This window comes from Scyliorhinus canicula, chromosome 21 (genome assembly GCF_902713615.1).
Source record: "Scyliorhinus canicula chromosome 21, sScyCan1.1, whole genome shotgun sequence".
Lineage (NCBI taxonomy): Eukaryota > Metazoa > Chordata > Chondrichthyes > Carcharhiniformes > Scyliorhinidae > Scyliorhinus > Scyliorhinus canicula.
Window position 1 is genome coordinate 43212917 of NC_052166.1, and position 21983 is coordinate 43234899.

A 21983-nucleotide genomic window follows, 5' to 3' on the forward strand; every position below is an offset into this window, starting at 1 on the left:
GGAAGGGAATTAACCATAAGTAGAATCAGTTCTTTCAAAAATACTCAACACAAATTTAAGTTGCGATATTTTATTGTACAAAATGCAAGTATTGGCTGTGTTGCACAGTCATCTGTGACAAAAATCGCATACAACAAAAAAATATACACTATATATCATTTCATTTATGTTCATAATGATTAACCTAGTTATTGCCGTTATTCTTTTCATACACAATTCTCTAAACATTTAATAACACATGAATAAGCTTCTACCTCAAGGTAGTTTCCTAGTCTTAGTAACATAATTATATACATTGTCAATGAAGACCAATTTTCCTCTATAGCTTTTATCTATCTGAAAATACTTACATATTTTTAACTATTTCATGGAGTACACCTACCAATAACCTCAAAAGGCGAGCTTTGAGGCTTCAAAAGTACTTTCTGTAAATTATATGCAGAACAAATGGAAAGCTAAATAATTGATTACATCAAAGGTAATTATTTTGGAAGAGTTTGGTAATTACTGCCCTGATTGTGTGCATTTGAAAATTCAATTTACATCTTGGTAGGGATTTTAAAAGTCCAAAAGTCGATAACCAGCATTTCAAATCCCTTAATTACCCTGAGAGAAATATTGCTGAATTAGAATTGTGCTTTAGCCTACAACCGAGAAGTATTCAATTCTAACAAATTATTGCATAACCTATAGTTTAAGGTGACTGGGCATAGTTTCAAAGCACATTCAAGGCATGGCTGATGGTATTCAAACAATACTGTAATAAGCCGTTTGCAAACATGAAATGTGGCAGGTCAATTCTTTTAATACGACTTGTATGCGCCTGCATACAAAGCTGCAACAACCATGAAAAATAAGAAACAATTAATCAATGATTATATTAACATAAAATCTAGACCCATCATTTATTCAGTGCTTGCCTTTTTAAATTAAATAACATTGCAAATAAAAGGTTTCTAAATTGCACGACTCACATAATTTGGAAATCTGAAAGGAAAAACAGCCATTATAGAATTGTGGCATGTGTTCATCAAGAAACATGTAAATAATTTCCATCCTGTTGCTTTTGTGTGTCACCCCATCTTCCCATACCAAGAATAACAGGCAATAATTACAAACGCCTAACCATTCCTTTCACCTGGAGGATAGAATGCCTTGGACCAGAAACCTCCCTGCTACAAATATTGCTCTCTCCAACAGAAAATCTACTTGATAAGCCAGTTTCTGCCAGTGGTGATGAAGAAGTGTTCCACTAGCTTAAAGTGGAAGAAACAACAGGGAAATACAGTATGAATGATAGTCCAGACTAGATTTGAAGCACACATTTCAAATAGCAGTCCAGCAATTTTTGACTTTGAGACTGTCATGGCCTTTGCAATGGCTCCACTATATTCTTCCAGGTTTTACACACCGATTGCTACAGAATGGATTCTGTAGCAATGTGATAACAATGTAGTATGCAGTAGCTCGCAATGGATTCTGGACACACAGTCCAAAACCCAAAACAATTTGGAATTTCATGCAGCCAATGTACTGGTTTTAGCATGGGGCAGTTTGGAAGCTCTAACCTGCACATTGGAAAAATTTATGTTGCTACAATTTTAAACCATTCTGGTGTACAACATTACACCATATTACATGAGGATGGCACAATTTAAATATTTTTATTAGAGTGAAGATTAACCTAATTTACATTCAAAACAGTAAATACTGGACAACCTTAGCAGGCCTTGGACAGCGTCTTGGAGAGAGAAGGGAGTAAATATCTTGAGTCTGGATGACTCTTTGTCAATGTAATTTCTCAAAGTAATTTAGATTGTTTGCTGTTGAAACTGAAAATATTAATAAAAATATAAATTTCTAGCATATGATGGATTTCACATAAAGAGATGATAAATGAAACGTGATATCAGTATTAACCTCAGAACAGTGAAAGATTATTGCAATTACACTCTCGAAAAACTAGTTCTCAAAAAGTACTGATGTAGTCTGCTCCGTTGTCACAGATGAAACCTCTCCACTTCACCAGGAACTTGCATTCAATTGCTGATTTCACCGGAACTGAAAAGCCTGTTAACTACACCATTGAGGAAAGGGACTCACTGCCAATAAATACTCTTGAAGAAAACACAGATTCATAGTAGTTATCCAGGACAAGAGTAGAAAAACATGCAGCAGTACAGTAACTCAGAACAAGTTGACAAGTCCAAATGAACTCCATTATCTTACCACTATTCTGAATATGTCATTGGGCTAAAGTACTTGAATAGTGTTTCACACCAGTCCTATTGAACAAACTCCTTATGGTGATAAAGAGTCTTGAAAGTGTCATCAATTATATAGGTGCTACCAAATTTTGTACTCAATTTTGCCACGGCACAAAATTTGGAGGTTAATTTATTTGTAAATGCTCAAAATAACATTGGAAATACTACACAGCTGGAATGTGGCGACTGAGGGCTTTTCACAATAACTTCATTGCAGTGTTAATGCAAGCCTACTAGAGACAATAAAAAATTCTTACATCCTTTGAAAAAAATACACAATCACTTGCTAATGGATAACATGACCAAATATGGTCTTCCTTGGTCTTTGAGAGAAGTCGAAAAAGACCAAACTAGATGCTTTGTGATCAGTGTAATCTACTGCTAAGTTCTCATAAGGAGTTTGTACCCTACAGTTACAGCAATCAATCCTAAGGACTAAATGGAGTTTGGACAGTGTAATACCTAGTCAACTTTCTAAAGAAGCTTCACATTGCTGAGCACAAAATCTCCTCCCTTGGAACGGCAACTCAGTACGTTTCTACAGATCTAATGGAAAATCTGAGCACCCAATATTTTCATTAAAAAAATAGGAACACCACTTCCTCCAAGTTCTCCTTCAAGTTACGCACCGTTCCAGCTTGGACAATGTAATAGCACAGTAACTATGAGGACGGCTGCATTTCAAGAAAGCTCACTACACCTTCTCAGGACAATAAGGGAAGGGCAAGAAATACAATCTTGCATGTGTTATTCATTTACATGAAAAAAATACTGCAGCCTTAATTCCAGTATGTCTGCTGTAGAAGTCGCACTATCTGAATAGCCATGTCTGGTCTTGTATCAATATCAACCTAGGGAGGAACTTCATCCTGTCAATCTGGTAAGTCACCATTTGCGCCAAAAGAGTGACAATATAATTTCCAATCAGCAATTTGGAGTATTTTTCTCTGCCTTCTGTATTTTCCCAGTCCTTGCCTTGAAAAACAACTGTTGTTTTGGAAAGAGAAACGTTCCTCAGCTTCCAGCTGAATCTGATCAAGAAAGTTGTCTAAGGTCAATTGAATCCCCCAAATAATCTTTGGGACTCCCTATTCCAACAGACAATGACCAGTCGGCAGATACCTCGACCTTCAGATGCTATTATTTACCAGAGGTTTGAAAGCCGCATCCCTAAACAATTGCACTCAATAACGAAGCACGGGTAAAACATAAGAACGCTATAGTTTATGTTCTGGTGTCCCTGGAAGCTGTTTAAATGTCTTCCCCTTATTTTCATCTCAAAATTACTTGCCATTTTACCTGTAACTTAAATAACACCAAATAATCGTGGGAGGCAGACAAAACATCTGGAGATTCCATCAATGTCAGAGGGAATACGAGTGATCTTTAGGCAAGAGTTACAAGAGATGTTTCCAAGATAAAATTAGGTAATCGTTCAAAGAATTTTCACAGGTGGGTTCACAAGTTTTTCCTTTGAGATGGCAAGAGGGTTAAATCAATAATTATAAAACTGGGATCCAGGGGGATGAGAGAAGCCGACAATTAGGCTGTTGCCTCTCTGGTAGCCCGGAGACGGATCCTGTTGGAATGGAGGGACTCGGGGCCATTGAAACCATGGGGGTGGGGGGAATGATTTTGGGGTGAAAAAAGGAGGCAGAGTGGATGGGGGGGGGGGGGGGGGGGGGAGGGGGTATGGTAGGGAGGGTGTGGCGCAGGGGTGTTGGTTATGTATTTGTTAAGAGACTTCCTGTTCGTTCTCTTTTTGGTTTTGGTTGTGTTAGATGAGAGAGAGAGAGAGAAATTACTTAATAAAAACATTAAAAAAAGATAGTTCTAAAACTGGGGTCTGTAGAGACTTCTAGGAGGTCCATGAAATGTCTTCAGCAGGCAAGAGAAAGAGAAAATTAAAAGTGCTGTGGAGAGAAGAAAATGGGACAGGCTTGTTTAATTATAATAATAATAATCGCTTATTGTCACAAGTAGGCTTCAATGAAGTTACTGAAAAGCCCCTATATGCCACATTCCGGCACCTGTTCGGGGAGGCCGGTACAGGAATTAATGGTAATGTTTCCATTAATTATATTGGATCCGTCTCCGGTAATTAATGGTAATGTTTGTCCCACACAAGTAGTTGACAAGACATTCTGCCCAGCAACTACTGAATGCTTGTCCTTCTTCAAGGTGATGGATGCTTCATCGACCAGGGTTTTAGCAACAAGTCTCACAAATTTAAGTTGGTGGGAGGGGGGTGGGATATGCGCTGCTGTTTGATACTAGGGTGCATTCAATTTGTACCCAAGCTGCGAGCAAGTGCCATTATGTTATCTGGCCTGCTATACATTTTCAGCACATTCTATTTATTTTAATCTCCTATTAGCTTGATCCTTTTTAATGTGGAAAAGCTGTTAGTTTGACTAACTTAAATCTTTCACCATGTTGCAATACTGTAAAGTCCTTGAATGATTAAATAACACAGAACTGAACTAGGTTTTCACAAGTCTGTGAAGTATTTTTGCGAATGACACATTCAAGTGAGTACATTAACAGAATCAGAGGGAAGGAAACTTGTATTTTCACGAAAAAAAATTAAAATAAACTACCTTGAGCCTGTTAAGTATGTAAATAAATTAAAATGGAATCTGAATGCCTATTAGTGACATACTGAGCTTTCACCACATTAAAACCACTTCAGTTGGCATACGCTAGAATGTAAGCAGACTTGTCCATGGCCTTTATCTCTGGTTTATTTGTTTTGTTTCCTCATGATCCTCAAATTGCTACTCAAAGTGATTATCTGTTTTCTTAAAAGCATTATTAAAACACTCCTTAGATGCAGCACTTTTACATGATGAGCATTAAGGGTTGGTTTAGCTTATTGAGCTAGACAGCTGGTTTGTGATGCAGAAGGCGGCCAGCAGTGCGGCGGGTTCAATTCCCGTACCAGCTTACTCGAACAGGCGCCGGAATGTGGCGACTAGGAGCTTTTCACAGTAACTTCATACTTGTGACAAATATATTATTACTATTTGAATAGTAGTTGCCATGATTACGAATCCATTTGAAAAGGGGCCCTTCAATCAATAAAGTATTGAGTATTGCTGAGTTTAAAAAAATAAATTTAGAGTACCCAATTCATTTTTTCCAATTAAGGGGCAATTTAGTGTGGCCAATCAATCTATCCTGCACATCTTTGGGTTATGGTGGCGAAACCCACGCAAACACAGGGAGAATGTGCAAATTCCACACGGACAGTGACCCAGAGCTGGGATTGAACCTGGGACCTTGGCGCAGTATCACCGAGTTAAATTGTACTTCTGTCATGCGAGTTTTGTGATCATCAAGTGGACTTAAACTGGCACCAAGGCCAGGGTGTCTACTTTAGAGTTAGGTGAAGTTTGACACATTAGCACTTGGTTACAATTGGCATCAGCAGCACTGCGGGACCCAGAGATACAATAACCTTCTGGAATAGACACTATGATTGTTTGATGTTAAAATTGCACAATGCTGCTTGCTCTGCACAATGTTCACAGGTTTTACTTTAATTGTTGGCATAACTGCGAAACTGTGGCTTTGCAGGGTCTACTCAAAATAAGTAGTTTGCAGTTGCCACTTCTGGTGAAAGCTTGGCTTCCGAATGTCATGAAATATTTGTTGGAAGGTAACAAATGTCAATGTTATCAAGAGAATACAAAGCAGAATACTTGGCAAGTTTTGAATTCAAACAAATTTGACCAAAGGCGAAAATATGCCAAGAATGTTTTCATTAATCAAGAACAAAAATCAGACACTCTAAGATTATAAGATACCATAATATTCATAACATATTGAATTAGAAGCTTGCATCAGCTGGTGGGAGAAGGAACAGGTACAATTCTGTCCTTTAAAAAGCAGTTTAGATGGTTACATGGGCAGCGTGGGTATAGAGGAATATGGGCCAAATGCAGGCAAGTGGGACTAGCTTAGTGATAGAAACTGGGCGGCATGGACCAGCTGGGCCGATATACCTGTTTCCATGCTGTAAACACCTATGACTTTATGACAATCCTTATGGGGCAATGTTGAGATGCAACAAGTAATAGTGACACTGTGCAAATAAAAAATCATTTTGAGAAGTTGCCTGAATATAGAAAATTAGTTTTCAAAAAGATTACTAAAGAACCATCATCAATCCACAAAAAAGCAAATGGAAGAAAAACATATTGGAAAATGGGCTCCCAAAGGCAACTGAAAAACACCCAAGTGCAATAATTCAAAATAAGGTCCTATTAGCATTGGAGTGGAAGGAGGATAATCTGATAGCAGCACAATGACACAGGCTTTTATTAAAGTGGTGTCAACAGTGTGAATTTTCCAGTGTAGAATGACAATCATACCTTGCTTTCAGGTGACGATATCCCATACTGACTTTGTTGATCTATTTTCCAAGAAATACTGGGCAGGATTCTCCGCTTGGGAGACTATATTCTCTCGCCGGAGGAGAATTGCTACTGATTTGCGCTCCTGTTTGGAGTGCAAATCTCAAAGCAATTCAGATTCCCATGCCGTGCAAATTAATGCATGGCGAGGAATACGAGGGAATCGGCTATCGGGCCACCATTTTGAACTGGCGGCCCAATATCAGACCTACAACTGGCCACTCACCTGCACATCAGCTTCCCTCCCCCCACATCACAAAGCTGTCCCCACCTGCGGATTTCCCCTCCCTCCGAAATAGGGAGATCACCCACAGAAATCTCCGAAGTAGGGAGACCCTCTAACTAACCCCCTCCAGACTCTCCCATATCCCCTTGCAGAAATTAGATCCCGGTCTGGAAGCTAGAAAGCAGTCCAGACAGGGGCAGTGATACACTTGTAACACTCACTTGGAAGCACCATGTCCATTACTAGAAAGAGAGCTGTGACCTGTGTTTAAACCCATCAGATCCCTTAGCTGCAAGCCATTCATTCATTTATAATTGACAGCTTCCACAAAACAGCTGTGAGCCTTGCATGCCAATCACGCTTGAGCGATTTTGGAAGTGCTGAGCTGGAAAATGACAGCACTTGGTTCTCTTTGATGTAGTTGATGTTTGTAAACATTCTGGTTACAGCACTTCAGAGTAAAGATGATGAATGAAGCAAGGCTCACAGCTGTTATGTAGAATCTGTCAACCACAACCCACTACCAGAAATCAATGAATGGCTTGCAGCGAGAAGATTTGAGGGGTTTAAACACAGGTCACAGATGTTCTCTTTCCAGGACAGGTGATGCTTCCAGGTGTTACAAATGTAACCCTTCAGGACTGCTCTCTAGCTTCCAGTCAGGAGTCACTTTCCTGGGGGAGGGTCCCTTTAGTTATTGGGGGTGGGGGGGTTCCCTGTTGGAGGTATCGTTAGTTAGCAGGTCTCTGTTGAGGGGGGGGGGTCCCTTCAGTTGGGGGAACCCTGTGGGGGATTCTTTTAGTTAGGGGATCCCCGAGGGGACACCTTCCATTTCAGGGGATCTCCGGGGTGTGTGGGGACAAGTCTGGTAGTGGAGGGGTGGGTGCACGGTAGCACAGTGGGTAGCATTGTTGCTTCACAGCTCCAGGGTTCCAGGTTCGATTCCAGCTTGGGTCACTGTCAGTGTGGGGTCTGCACGTTCCCCCTGTGCCTGCGTGGATTTCCTCTGGGGGATCCTCCCACAAGTCCCGAAAGACGTGCTGCTAGGTAATTTGGACATTCTGAATTCTCCCTCTGTGTATCCAAACAGGCGCCGGAATGTGGCAACTAGGGGATTTTCACATTGCAGTGTTAATGTAAGCCTACTTGAGACAATAACGATTGTGAATAAGGTAGTGAATTGTGGGGGGGGGGGCTCGGACGGGCTCCCTTTAGTTACCCCCTTCGCCTACCACATCAAGTTCACGTTTGTTGATTCCTGCGTAATCCCCACCAACGTGATTCCCGGTCCGGGGAACCAGAGAATCATGTGGGCCTGGAGTATCCGGTGCTGGGACTGCTAAAGTGGGTATCCTCCGCTGTTGTGTGGACATGAACCCTGATCCTTCCACAGGGGGAGGGTGTGGCGTGAACCTCAATTTCAGCCAGGCGCCTGACCCTCCGTCCAATCGTGATCAGTGTTGCCTGTGTCACAGGGCAGAGAATCCCGCCCACTGTGTAATAATTTTTCACTCCCACATGGAATGACATTGACGTTACCTGCCTGGGTATGGTTTTGCCATCAATTTCATTGGCACCAGCATGAAAAAGTCTGCAGTTCAACGGACATTGCAGACACAAGCAACGTTTAACAAGTCACTGAGACTGATGAAGTTTAACAAAAATATAAAATTTCTCAATTGCCACATTTATTACAAGGATCTGAATGTAAAAATCTGAATGTTATTTCACTTCTAAAACTAGAATTGCATGAACTGGATAAGATACTAATTGCAGACATGGAAAGTGTAAACTGGGGTAGTTTTTAAATGTTAATGCAGAGGTTCTCAAATGGCTATAATAAATAAGATAATTGCCCATTTCCAATGGCATTTATTGTTCCACCAGTTTAAAAGGGGCATAATATAAAATTACAATTGTATAAATAACAAAAATGCCAATGAACACACATTTCAAGCACTGCCCATATTTTCAATATTAATCCCATACATTTTATATTTGAAGTGTTAATTCATCAGCCATGCTATTGAAAATGTTGGTTATTGATGAAAATTAGTTTTCCTCTACTTGTGCTTAAATCATCCCTTTCAAATACATTTGATCTAATTTTAAGTATCTTACTGTACACAAAGCCAGTGGCTTTGTTAAGCTTTCACATTCTTACTTGTATTAAACAATTACCTTAAAACAGTGCCCAGCCACCATAAATTTAGAAAAAATATTTTACAATTGTATTTTAAACCCTGTATTAATAATTCAAAGAAAACACTTGAGTTGTTAGCATTTAAATACATCCATACTGGAGGATGTTCATACTTTGTAAATAAAGGATCGATTTAGAGTTACTTTCATATTGCACAATATTTAAAACTAATAACCTGGTGGTATGCCACATATTAATGGCATTTCACTTTAAAATCTAATCGTTGAGCCCATGAAGTCAATGACTAGCAGCAGAGCTGACAAAAGGAAGTCAAATTCACAACAACTTTACTGGAGTACAAAAACAAAATACATGTCTCAAATGCAAACTCCAATGAAACAGCTTATGGTTGGTATATGTTAAAATGGAGGAATAGGAAAGAGAATCAATTTCATTATACAGTTCAAATTTCTAATGGTTGTAATCATTGATTAATAATCCTCATGATGTTGGCTTAAACATTTAAATTCTAAATTTAAAAGTAAGCTACTGCCAAAGATTGCAATTCGTGCAAGGGATGGATAGCTATATGGCCTTGAAACAGTCTGCCATTTTTTTTCCCTAGCCCACAGCCGAACTGACATAACAAAAATAAGTTTTCAAGTCTCACAACCTGATGGTTCTAGAAGTCAGAGTCGAAATCCTGAGGACCCAAGTGAATAATAAAAGGTGCGATGGCCCGAGGCTGGTAATAAGGATTGTCAATGAAAAAACCACCTACAGTAAGGAAAAAGCAGAGAAGCAAAACTGCACATTAATTATCACTGCAGTGAAGCTGTTCCATTAGCATTTATATTTCTCTGCTCCTTTAGCTGTATGTGGAATTTTCATTGCAAACGGGACAATCTTTGTCAAAAGGTATTCAAATTCAGAGTATTTCCTACTTTGTTAAAAAGCTCATTTAAAATAAAGCAGAGAAATGTAAAATTTGCAACAACTGGGGGAGGTGGGGGGTGAATTCAGACAATGTAATTAGTCACTTGGAATAAACAAAAAATATATACATTATAAAACAATCTCAGCCATCATTTTGGAAGCTGTACAACTGCTTGCTGATTGATCTATGTTATGGGATACGATTATCATGTTTGAACTTGGCAAAGCAATGTGCAGCATTAGGCCCAACATCAGAAATGGCTTTGTTTCCATCTAAAAGGTCACCAAAACAAACCTTTCTGTGCAAAGAATAGCACTCAGGACAATAAATGGCATGTCTGTTCAACATTCTGCCTTGCAAATCACAAGAGCCAACAGTCTGACTGTTCATGCAATTTAAGACTGCCTTGCAATGCAGCAAAACTTTATAGCATTGACAGTTTCAACTTTTCAAATATGCTCTGCACATAAGTCAACTATAATTGAAGGATTGCATTGCTTAAATATCCGCAGCGACTATTCGAAATGCGAATATAAAGCACACCTTAAACTAGCTTTTCAGATTCTGTCTTTACATCTGTCACTAGTCTTTATGAATCATTACAACTAAAAAAAGGTCATATCTTGAATGCATGTAGCTCAGAAATTAGAGAGGTTGAAGACAAAAAGGTCTGAAAATGTTTTGTGACAAGGAATCAAGTCATTAGAGCACCTTTTATAATCTGTAACAAAATGCATACATGTCTAAGCTACTTCAAATGGGTGGAATTATTAGCGGGTGAAACCATTAGCTTGTCCTTTGTTTATCTTCAATTACTGTCAAGAATGGGGCCAACGTATTGTATCAAATCACCATAGCAACCTCAGCATTTCAGCATCCAATGTAGTTAGTGCACGTAATACAGGATGCAGTCCATAGGAACAACAGAACATAACCTTGCTGAACAAATGCATGCGAAGCAAAGCGAAGCAAAGCACTATGGTGGTTCTTTGCAAACTATTTTCCAATGTGACCCCATACTCACCACCAACATCAAAGGGCAATTAGAGATGGGTAAGAAAGGCTGGCCTTGCCAGCATGCTCACATTCCATGAACATGTGTGTATAAAAGCTCTTGAAAATTAACATGAACAATGCCAGCAAAAACAAAAACAGCAATAAAGCAGCATAGTAACATTCAATATATAACTATTAAAGTTAGCGTAAATAATACATCATATAAAGTTCAAAATCTGTATTTTTAAAGCACTTTAAAAAATGTTCTTTTACGCATTCATGTTGGTTTCAGCCAAGTTCTCCATGTTCCATAGCGACAAAGACTCAGGGATGCCCTCTCTTCCTCTAAGCGCTCACACATTCACATAACCAGTTTCTCCCCCATCACACATCTCTTTTCCCAAACCCCCTCCTACACACTCAATCACCCATAGCCCTTCTTCCCAAACCACCTCCCCATAACTCATTTACTCACTTCTCCCTTCCCAACCAGCTCCCTCTCATCCCCTCCCCGCCCACCTCCACTCACTCAAACTCTTCCATCTCTTCCCATCCAGAACCACTCATTCTTCGCTTCCACCTTCCCGGCCAACTTGGATTTCTCCACCTTCGCCGAACCTAGCTCCCGTGTCATTGTTGTTATCCTTGCTGCCAGTGGGCGACGGTGACTCATCCTCGGTTGGTACCACTTGGATCCATCTGCCTTGGGATTAGCAGATCAGGTCCCAGGGGCTCAGACCCTGGGGGACACCAGCTCTTCAGTCACTGGGCACTTGGGTAGCACTGGGGTCATGATTAGTCCAAGCCAGAGGTGGCAGAAAGCAGTAACTGCTGTTGAGGGCAGAATGTGGTTCAGACCATGGTCTCCCTCAGTCCTGGAGCCAGAACTGGCACCAGAGCCTGAATCCAAGCAGCAGACTATGGTTGGGTGGGGCCCAGTTGCTCTATAAGTAATGGGGCCTCAGATTGGGCAAGCAATACAACCGTCCTCTGCCAACAATAGCACCCCCTCCAGTGGCGGTGGCACCAGCAAGAGGGCCCAATGCAGGTTGTACATGGGGAGCAGCAACTGGGGGAAAGGGCTCTTCACCTCCCAATCACACTGTATGGGACCGTATTTAAATCAACTGTAAGTAAAAGCCAGATCAGAACTGATGATGGATGCTGTATGATGTCTCCCCATGCTAGGGAAAGGTCAGCAAAATTAAAAGGGTGGAATTATGAGCTCCCCTCCTTTGTAGTTAGAAATAAATTCAAAATCCTTAATTGCATGGAATAGTTCCATTTAGCATTCATTGAGTCACATCCAATCACATTAAGCTATCTTTACAAATTAACATGTGAACATCAGATTGCGTACCGATATGAATTTTTGATATTTGAAGCCATTCAGAATACTTTCAACATGCTGGATGTAGACACAGGCAAGGCGTACAATATCCATTATTGTCAGGCACCGTTCAAGACCGTTACCTCCTTCCAGCGTGAACAGGAAGAAGCCAATGATAGCAAAAATAGTTAAACATTTTTAACAATTCAGATCTGCACTTTTTTTCATTAGAGCTGTGTGGAACATCCAAATCTCTGTGGTGCAGTGAGATGGGCAAACTTGAAGCTGGTTTCATACAACTGACTCCATTAGTATTGAGGCCAGCATCAGTTGGTCTCAAGATTTTCCCCTTTTGCCTTTTGGTTTACCTTAGTACCTTGTACGTCTGACTAAGATTAATCACTGTATTAGGATTAAAAGCCATAATTCTGCAACTATTATTCTACCAACCTATTGGCATAACCAGGCTGCCTTAAATCATGTTTCTTCTCAGATGGGATTGCAAATCACCATTCTATTATTGTGTATGACTGATAATTATGTTTGACAATGTCCAATTATGTTTGACAATTGCACTCGACTGTATGAATTCAGGTTTAACACCGGACTGTGTAAAGAACCGTGATTACAGTGAAAACTAATCAAAAGAAAAAAAAGTATTTCCATTTGTCATAATTATACATGAACACCACAATCATGAGGCAATATTGACGATGACGTTATCTTTTTGAACTTTTCCAACCTAAGTATCTGGGGCCTACGTATTATCTTTGGGTACTTCCTAAATTGAAGGATGTTAGAAGACAGAAGTAATTAAATGATTTACATATCTGGGTCACGACTACATATTCTTGGCCATTGAAATGTACCTACTTAATTAATTTTATATATACAAGGATTAGATGTATAATAAATCACATGCAATGAACAATAATAGGGCTCAAGATTGAAACTATATGAAATATTTCGATTCTAATGTACCATTCTCCAGTCATATGGATTTGTAAATGTCAATGGACTGTGATATTCCGTATGATTTCAAAGTCAATGCTTCTCTCTCTTGACAGAGGTGAAAAAGAATCCGCATCACTCTCACAAACAATAAATTGCTTAGTCAGCTTTGGAAAAAAAACATTTAAAAAGAACCCGCAAAACATCGCAAATCATAAAATGCAATTTTTTTAAAATTAAAGCATTACGATAAAAAAAAGTAGTCTAGCTCAATGGCAACACAGACCCTGGCATTATTTGCATGGGATTCTTATGTAACATTTGGATGGTTTTCTTTAAATTAAGATTAGAGAATCCATGTTCATTGTTGCGCCAGCTACACTAATGTTGAAACAATTAACTGTTGCTAATTAGCATACAATGCGTGCGGATGTCACTGCGCAATCTGTCTAGAATTCTGGATCAGATTTTCAATTAGAAATAAGGTTGGGGAACTTGTAGTGATATCCACCTCAAATTTGAGAGAAAAGTATTTCTTTACAAAAAGCAATTCACCAGAAAAAGCCATGAATGTATTGGTACAAATCAGTAAAAACTGATTTTAATTATCCGTCATGGATAATCCCAGCCAAAGAGGTTTTGTGGCACATGAAGAGGCAACCCAGTGCCTTAGAAGTTTGGGTCCTCAACAGAGGACTTTTCCTTATTCTTTTAGGGGATGTGAACGTCACTGACAAGACCAGCATTTGTTACCCATCCCTAATTGCCCTTGAACTCAGTGGCTTGCTTGGCCATTTCAGAGGGCAGTTAAGAGTCAACCACGTGGCTGTACATGTGGAGTCACATGTAGGCCAGGCCAGGTAAAGACGGTAAATTTCCCTCTCTCACAACGCTGACGACCCGGGTTCGATCCCGGCCCAGGTCACTCTCCTTGTGGAGTGTGCACATTCCCTCTGTGTCTACGTGGGTCTCACACCCACAACCCAAAGATGTGCAGGGTAGGTGGACACGCTAAATTGCCCCTTAATTGGAAAAAATAATTGGGCACTCTATAAAAACAAGATGGTAAATTTCCTCCCTGAAGAACACTAGTGAACCAGCTGTTTTATTGTTAACAACAGTCAATGGTAGTTTCACGTTCACCATTATTAAGACTAGTGTTATATTTCAGATTTATTAAATGAATTCAAATTCCACCAGCCACCATGGTGGGACTGTAACCTTGGGCGGCATTCTAATCTACCCGGCGGGGCGGGGGGTCCCGGCTCCGAGGAGTGGCGTGAACCACTCCGGTGTTGGGCCCATTCCGCACCTTCAGGGGCTAGGCCGGCCCCGGAGTGGTTTGCATCACGTCAGCCAGCGGAGATGGGGCTTGGCACCACACCAACGGTGCTGAAGGGCCTCCGCGAATTGGCGCATGCGCAGGGGGTATCATCTCCGCGTCGGCCATGGCGGACGACCACAGCGGCCGACGCGGAACAATAGAGTGCCCCCCACGGCACAGGCCCGCCCACGGATCGGTGGGCCCCGATCGCCCCCCCCACCACGAGGACCCCGGAGGCCGTTCGCGCAGCCCGGTCCCGCTGGCAAATACCTCATGTAATATACGCCGGCGGGACTGGCTGAAAATGGGTGGCCACTCGGCCCATCGTGGGCCGGATAATCGCCGGCCGCCGACCGGTGCAGCGCGATTCCCGCCCCCCCCCGCCAAATCCCTGGCGCCAGAGAATCCGGCAATCAGCGGGGACGAGATTCACGCCGCCCCCCCCCGGCGATTCTCCAACCCAGTGGGGGGTCAGAGAATCCCGCCCCTTATCTAGAGTGTGGTCTGGGCCTCTGGGTTACTAGCCCAGTGACATTACCATTATGCCAACATTTCCCCCCAAACGGAACTTAAAATTCTTGTTTACTGTAAGTTTTTTTTTCAATTTTAAAGTTCCCAATTATTTTTCCCAATTAAGGGGCAATTTAGCATGGCCAATCCACCTACCGTGCACATCTTTGGGTTGTGGGGGTGAAATCCACGCAGACACAGGGTGAATGCGCAAACTCCACATGATAGTGACCCGGAGCCAGGGTCGAACCCGGGTCCTCGGCGCCATGAGACAGCAGTGCTAACCACTGATGATTAGGTTAAGTTAATTCAAAATACACTTGTTCCGGATCTGTAGAATAAAGTCTTGCTGACTATAAGAAGCCTAAGGATTATGCACCTGACAAGATAGACTGACAAGAGCTGTGTTACTGGCAAAGTCAAATGTCACCTGCCATCAAAATGTGAACCTGTTGTGACAGGGCAGTGAAGCTCGCACTTTATCCATCATTACTGCATTAATATTTTGAACAATGACGATATTGTTGAAAGCAGCAATGCAATTACTACTTAATTTCAGTAGTTTACTGAAGTTATATCATAAACAGTTCTTAGTTTTAGGCAAATTATCCTATTTAAAACTCTGTCTGCAATGATTTGTGAGCAAAATTGAAGCCCATGGGATTAAGAAGGCAGTGATGTGCATATAAAATTGGCTCAGAGGCAGAAAGCATTGGTGAATGGGCGTTTTACAGATTGGAGAGAAGTAAGCAGTCATGGAACCAGGGTTCAGATTTGAGGATCACTGCTGTCCTTGGATATATAGGGCATAATTTTAAAGTTTCCATGAAACTCCAAAATGTAGCAGACAGTGAGGAAGATAGTAACAACATACTTCAGGAGGAAAGAGACGTACTGGCAAAATGGGCAGACACACAGTATATGCAATTTAACAGTGAAATATGAAGTGATTCATTTTACTGGGAAAAATGAGAAGAGGTAATATAAACAAAATTACAATTTTAAGGTGGTGCAAGAATAATGAGACATGGGAGTATATTAATAGAAATCTTTGAAGGAGGCAGGAAAAGGAACAAAACTATTTAAATTACAGAGAATGGGGTCCGTGGTTTTATAAATAGTAGAGTAAAAAACAAGGAAGCTATGCTAAATCATTATAAATCACTGGTTAGGTCCCAGCTGGCGTAGTGTGCCCAATTCTGGGCATTGCACTTTTTGAAAGATGTTACCATGGCTCCAGGGGTTAGATTATGATGAGAGATCACATAAATTAGGCTTGTATTTCCTAAGACATAGAAGGACAAGGGGAGATTTGACTGAGGTTTTTTAGGTTTTGAAAGGAATTGATTGATAAGAAAGAGAACATTTTTTCCCACTGGTTGGGGAATTTAGAACAAGAGAACATAACTTTAAATCAGAAGAAGGCCATTCAGGAGGGAAGTTAGGAAAACCTCCTCAAACAAAGAATGGCAGAAGTGAAGAACCTGGCAAGTTGCTTAAGGAATGCACTGCCTGACAGCAGGAGAATTAGATTGAGTAACTCTCACAGGGTAACTGGATAAATACTCAGTGGAAAGAAAGATCAGTGCTTTGGGAAAGGGCAGAAGAATTGGACTAAGTGGATTGCTTTTTCAATGAGTTGACACAGATATATTGGGCTGAATGGTCTCCGTAAGTGCTGTATGATTCAAAAATACTTTTTTAAAAAAAATCATAGTATCTGATTTACGAGTGCAGCATGTGCATGTATTGTTTGGGGTTTGCAATGGAAAACATACAATCTTTCAGATTTTATTAAGTAGGGATTTACAATTTTGTTTAGAAATCTCATGTATTTCTTGTCCCTTTAAGCCCTTTCCTATAGAGCATTACCTAGCACGAAATACTTAACATACTGCTCAATTTAGAATTAAGCAAGTCTCAGACCTTTTGTACACACCTTGATAAACTGCTATCATTGACTTCCTTCCTTACCACAGTCCAATACAGTCAAAAGATTTTAAGAGGAGGGTGTCCTTCTCGGGAATAAACTGCAAACAAACTGATTGGTACCTTAATCTTCGGAAGAAAGTGATGTAATCAAGGATGATCTTAAAATGATTCTCAAGGCTATAAAGGTGGCATCTTATTTTCCACAAAAGGCATGCACATACACAAAAAGGGCATCGGGATAAAAAAATGTTGGTTAACAATTATATAAACACAAGCATCCGAAGTTCTGTTAGGCTTGACAATGATGCAAGAATGATGGCCCATGGGTGAGACGTGTCACTTTTTAAAGAAAACAGCAGCACTCAACAAGAATTGGGACAATTAAGTAGCGAATATCCATGGGGACCTTGTTGCTGCTTCAGATTCTTCATTTTGTGCAGTGGGAAAGAGATCCTTAGCAAAGGAGTATTTTGTTTTGTTTTTGTACTACAGCTCATCAATTATAAACCTGTCTACCTAGAAGCAACTATTGCAAAGTCAAGGTGCATCTCAGATAACTATAAAAAAAGGCCACAAGAACCAAATATAATATTATGGAGGCAAGACAGCCTTAAGCCAATTTTAACACACATGCTTCATACCAGGATCTTAGGAAGGACATAGGTATATTAGCTCATTTGCAGCTTCCATCATTTGTATAAGACGTACCATAAATTTGGCCTAAACTTGAGTATTTTGGAACAACCCAAACTCATTTTTCAAATATATTAATACATACTAATTAGAAAATTTAAGGAGGGAAAAAACCATTTTCATTACACAAATGATGGCCAGTACAGAGCATCTGCACAATACTGGGTTAAGGCTTTGCTACATAAAGAGATTTATAAAACAGGCAATACGCTGGCTGGTTCTGAAACAGAAAGTGTTTATTTGTGATCTATTATCTATACATCCTTCACAAATAAGCTTCCAGAAAATTCGTCAGAAGCTATAATTCAATTAAAATGTTTTGTGAGGTTTTCTTTTTAAAGTTTATTACTTTCTACCACAGAAGGCTGGCATAAGTTATATCGAGAATGAGGTAACATTTCACAGTACATCTTCAAGTTTTAATGAACTAAGCCTTTTTGTTAAAATCAAAAAGATAGGAAAAATTATTTTACAAATAATTTGCTTCATACAACATTTTCAAAAGAAATTTAATTAAAAAAGCAACTTTTTTCTCCTAATGCTCACTTTTTTTTGTTATTGTGATCAGAATCAGTTGTTAGGCTTCTAATACAATAATTAGCTGAAAAAAGAGTAAAGGGGAACAGGATATGTTGGAATTTTCATAACAGGGAACAGAAGCATTCTCTTGCCTGGCAAACCTATAGAGAGAAGAAACGAAAGGACCCCAAATAAGTTTAATGGTCCATTAAATTGACTTAAGAATATAAGGTTCTGTTACCATAGATCTTTCCAGATTAGCCATTCAATTTCGACTTATTTATTTTTCTTTATATATATATATATATTAAAAAAAAATATATATATATATCACCTAATTTTATTGAACCAGCTGACAAAACCACAGCATTAAAATTAATGCTAACGATTAGAAACTGTGTAACCCAACAGTATGTGGAAACTTCACGTGTTATCCACAGCCGTCCCCATTTATTTAAGTGCCGGAAACCCACGAAGCGTTGAACATTTCTTTACACGCTAGGCTTAAAAACAAAACTTATCCCGCTGAACATAAACTTATTATTTGCAAAATAGATTCATTAGGAATAAAATCTGGCATTGTGGGAAAACTACATCAGGGTAGGAAACTGTCTCAAATTCTTAAATGGGATAATAAGCGTGGTTGCAATGCTGCCAATTCTATATAATAAATTGAGGCATCTATTTAATTCACGTATTTTGAAAAAAACAGAATACAAAGTAAATCATTAAACACTGAAGTAGCACTTTTAATTACATCAATTCATTTAAGTTAGTAAAATATTCTCTCTTCCTCAACCAAGACAGTTTTCATTTTCTCTCTAATATGGGGCAGCATGGTGGTTAGCATAAATGCTTCACAGCTCCAGGTTCCCAGGTTCGATTCCCGGCTGGGTCACTGTCTGTGCGGAGTCTGCACGTCCTCCCCGTGTGTGCGTGGGTTTCCTCCGGGTGCTCCGGTTTCCTCCCACAGTCCAATGATGTGCGGGTTAGGTGGATTGGCCATGCTAAATTGCCCGTAGAGTAAGGTTAAGGGGGGGGTTGTTGGGTTACGGGTATAGGGTGGATACGTGGGTTTGAGTAGGGTGATCATGGCTCGGCACAACATCGAGGGCCGAAGAGCCTGTTCTGTGCTGTACTGTTCTATGTTCTATATGTCCTTGCCATGAAAAAGAGCCTTTCTATCTTTTAATGGAATATTTTGCCAGACTTAAATGATCAGCAATGGTTAACATTGGAACAATTTGAAAAAAAAAATTGTTACAGTACTTTGTTTGAGATTGGAGATGGACTGAAGCCATTAACTGTTACACTCCAATCTCTATCCTGATACAAGACTGTCTGCAGGAAGTTAGAATTCTCGATCACTTAAAAATCTGGTACTTAGCACATTTGGGCAGCAAATGTTCACTACAGATGCAACAATAAATTTAAATCACCCTTCTTCAAAAGACTATACTATCTATTTTCCTCAGGATTGAATCTAAATCTGATGCCATTCACAGAAAAATTATTCCACAGTTTATTTAAAGAGCAGGTCTGGAAAGATCTATGGGTTGTTAATTAATGTTATTTGGTTGAATACTAAGTTCTTGTGGCCTCACAGAATTCTACGTATCTAAACAGATTTCTTATTCTCAATTTTAATCTTCATTAGAAATCACAAAGCAGCAACAGTAGGTGTTTTAACAGCACCAGATGACTGAAGTGCAAATTTCTCAACATGCAACAGCTTACGAAGGCATTAAGACACTTTCAACCTACAGCCAAAAAAACAGGCGTGTCAAATATTGTTTTGCATCACATCTAGACACTGAAAAAAAAACACAGGGCCTTTATGTGAGAAATGATGACAATGATGTATTTCTAGGAAACATTAATTTGGACCTCGTTGAACATTGCTGCACACCAAACTGACAAAATAGGAACTGCAGTGTTTCGGGTTGATTTTAGAAATTTATCAGGTACGTTATTTCAGACACAAGTCAACTGTGACTGTAATAGCAAACTTTGCAGATTTATATTTGGAACTCCTGTCATGATACTCAAACTGCTTTCATGTGCAGCCCAACTCAGGTTCCAAATAAATTTTACATTTGCTTGTCATCATTTGCACATAAGACTCATTCAAAGCAACAGCATGGTGCCAGTTTCTGAGATTAAATCGAGCGTAATTTAGTAAATTATGGGAATCTGTCAGTATTGTTGTCACATTAGAAATAAATGTGTATTACAATACAACAAAGGTGTATGAACAGTCAAATTTGGTAAAAGCTTGAGCCAATTTATATGTCTTCCCAGTACTAAGCATTTACCTATTATAATGAAGTGTGGTGGTGGTGGTGGGGGTCACAGACTTAATTATTCCTGGAAGAATTATTAAAGAAAATTACTAAATTGTTTCATGTTGGCTTACTTTGTGCACTAGAATGATACAATTTAAAATGAAGTCTTTAAAATGTTGACTTACTAGATAAAAATACGACTGTTGCTTTTCATCTTGCAAATTTTAGATTGCCACATTTAAATCAAGTTTAAACCCTTCCCTCATTTTTGCCTCAACCTGGTTATGGCTAAGTCGATTATAAATGTTTGAAAGGAAAGTTGAGAAAAATAGGATCAAAGAAACAAGTGTAAGGAACAAGCCGGGAAGTGATTCATTTTGATTACAGACAAAATTGTGAACAAGATTAAATATTTTCCAGTCACACTAGTGACTAAAATTGCAGTCATCTCACTAAGCCCGTCAGCTGTCAAGTATAAGCAACTGTCGAGAGCCAACCGTGAGATGAGAATGCTGACATTCCACCTGTCTTGCTGCAAATCAATTTAACATGTGGGTTATAATTTGGAAGCTAAATAACCACAATACATCCATGTTCTAAAGTTCCTTTAAATTGTAATAATTGATTGAAAATTTAGCTAAATTTGAAAGTTGGCATATTATTCAATGACATTAGAATTAAAGATTACATTTTTACAAATACAAATGCTGTTATTTATCAAATAATTATGCCTCATATTAGATTTGCAACTTTAAAATTAATTATGCCTGCTTAAGGCTATGGAAAAAGAGTAATTGCAGCAGTGAACTAAATAAATGCTACTGCAGTCTACTTTGTCAATTTGTCTGGCAGTGCAGTTTGCTTTGAATAGAGTATCTAATGGCTGTAAGCATTGGGACTACATTTAATAAAATGTACACTCTGGCATGGAAGGGGACAAGCAGTTTATAAGCAGTCCCTTTACAACTGGACAAATCTTTGCAAGGAGGAGTCCAAACCATGAGAAGAACCACAAGGTTATGCTGATTTCTTCTATTGTGTTTTAAGCTGTGTCAAAATGACAACCGGACTGTGTTCGTACAAGCACATCTATCAGAATGAACTAGTTGCTATTTAAAAACAACATCTTGTGTTTTAATTCAATGTAACATTCAACCCTTCACAGTACCCAAGGTAATCAAACTAATGTTTGGAAAACATTCTATAATTTTCTGAGTTCGCAATATGTTCCATGCTCCCTATAATCTTGCTTAAAAATTGAAATTCAAAAGTAAGCTGTGGAAATTTGAAATATTTTCACTATGGCTAAATCTACATACAGAAATCATACACCAGGAAAGGACTGTCAGTACTTGAAGGGTTGTCAATGTTCACCCACGCATATATATGTATCTCTGCACAGTGCAGAGATACATATTCTAGATTAAGGCACTAAGGAAATGATAGCCATTT

The 21983-nt window shown here is 39.5% G+C and overlaps 1 protein-coding gene across 10 annotated transcripts in view; it reads right to left on the reverse strand.

The window, feature by feature from the left end:
* Positions 1–8020: 8020 nt before the first annotated feature.
* The window catches only part of LOC119955747 (spermatid perinuclear RNA binding protein), a 215304-nt gene continuing 201341 nt past the window's right edge, over positions 8021–21983 (reverse strand). For 7 of the 10 annotated variants that reach the window (XM_038782274.1, XM_038782273.1, XM_038782269.1 and 4 more), the window contains one exon: positions 9737–9831. In XM_038782274.1, the coding sequence (XP_038638202.1) occupies positions 9737–9831 (95 nt within the window). Of the gene's footprint in view, positions 9832–17942; positions 18408–21983 lie in introns of those variants that run through there. The other 3 variants (XM_038782272.1, XM_038782271.1, XM_038782268.1) reach the window with 2 other exon arrangements.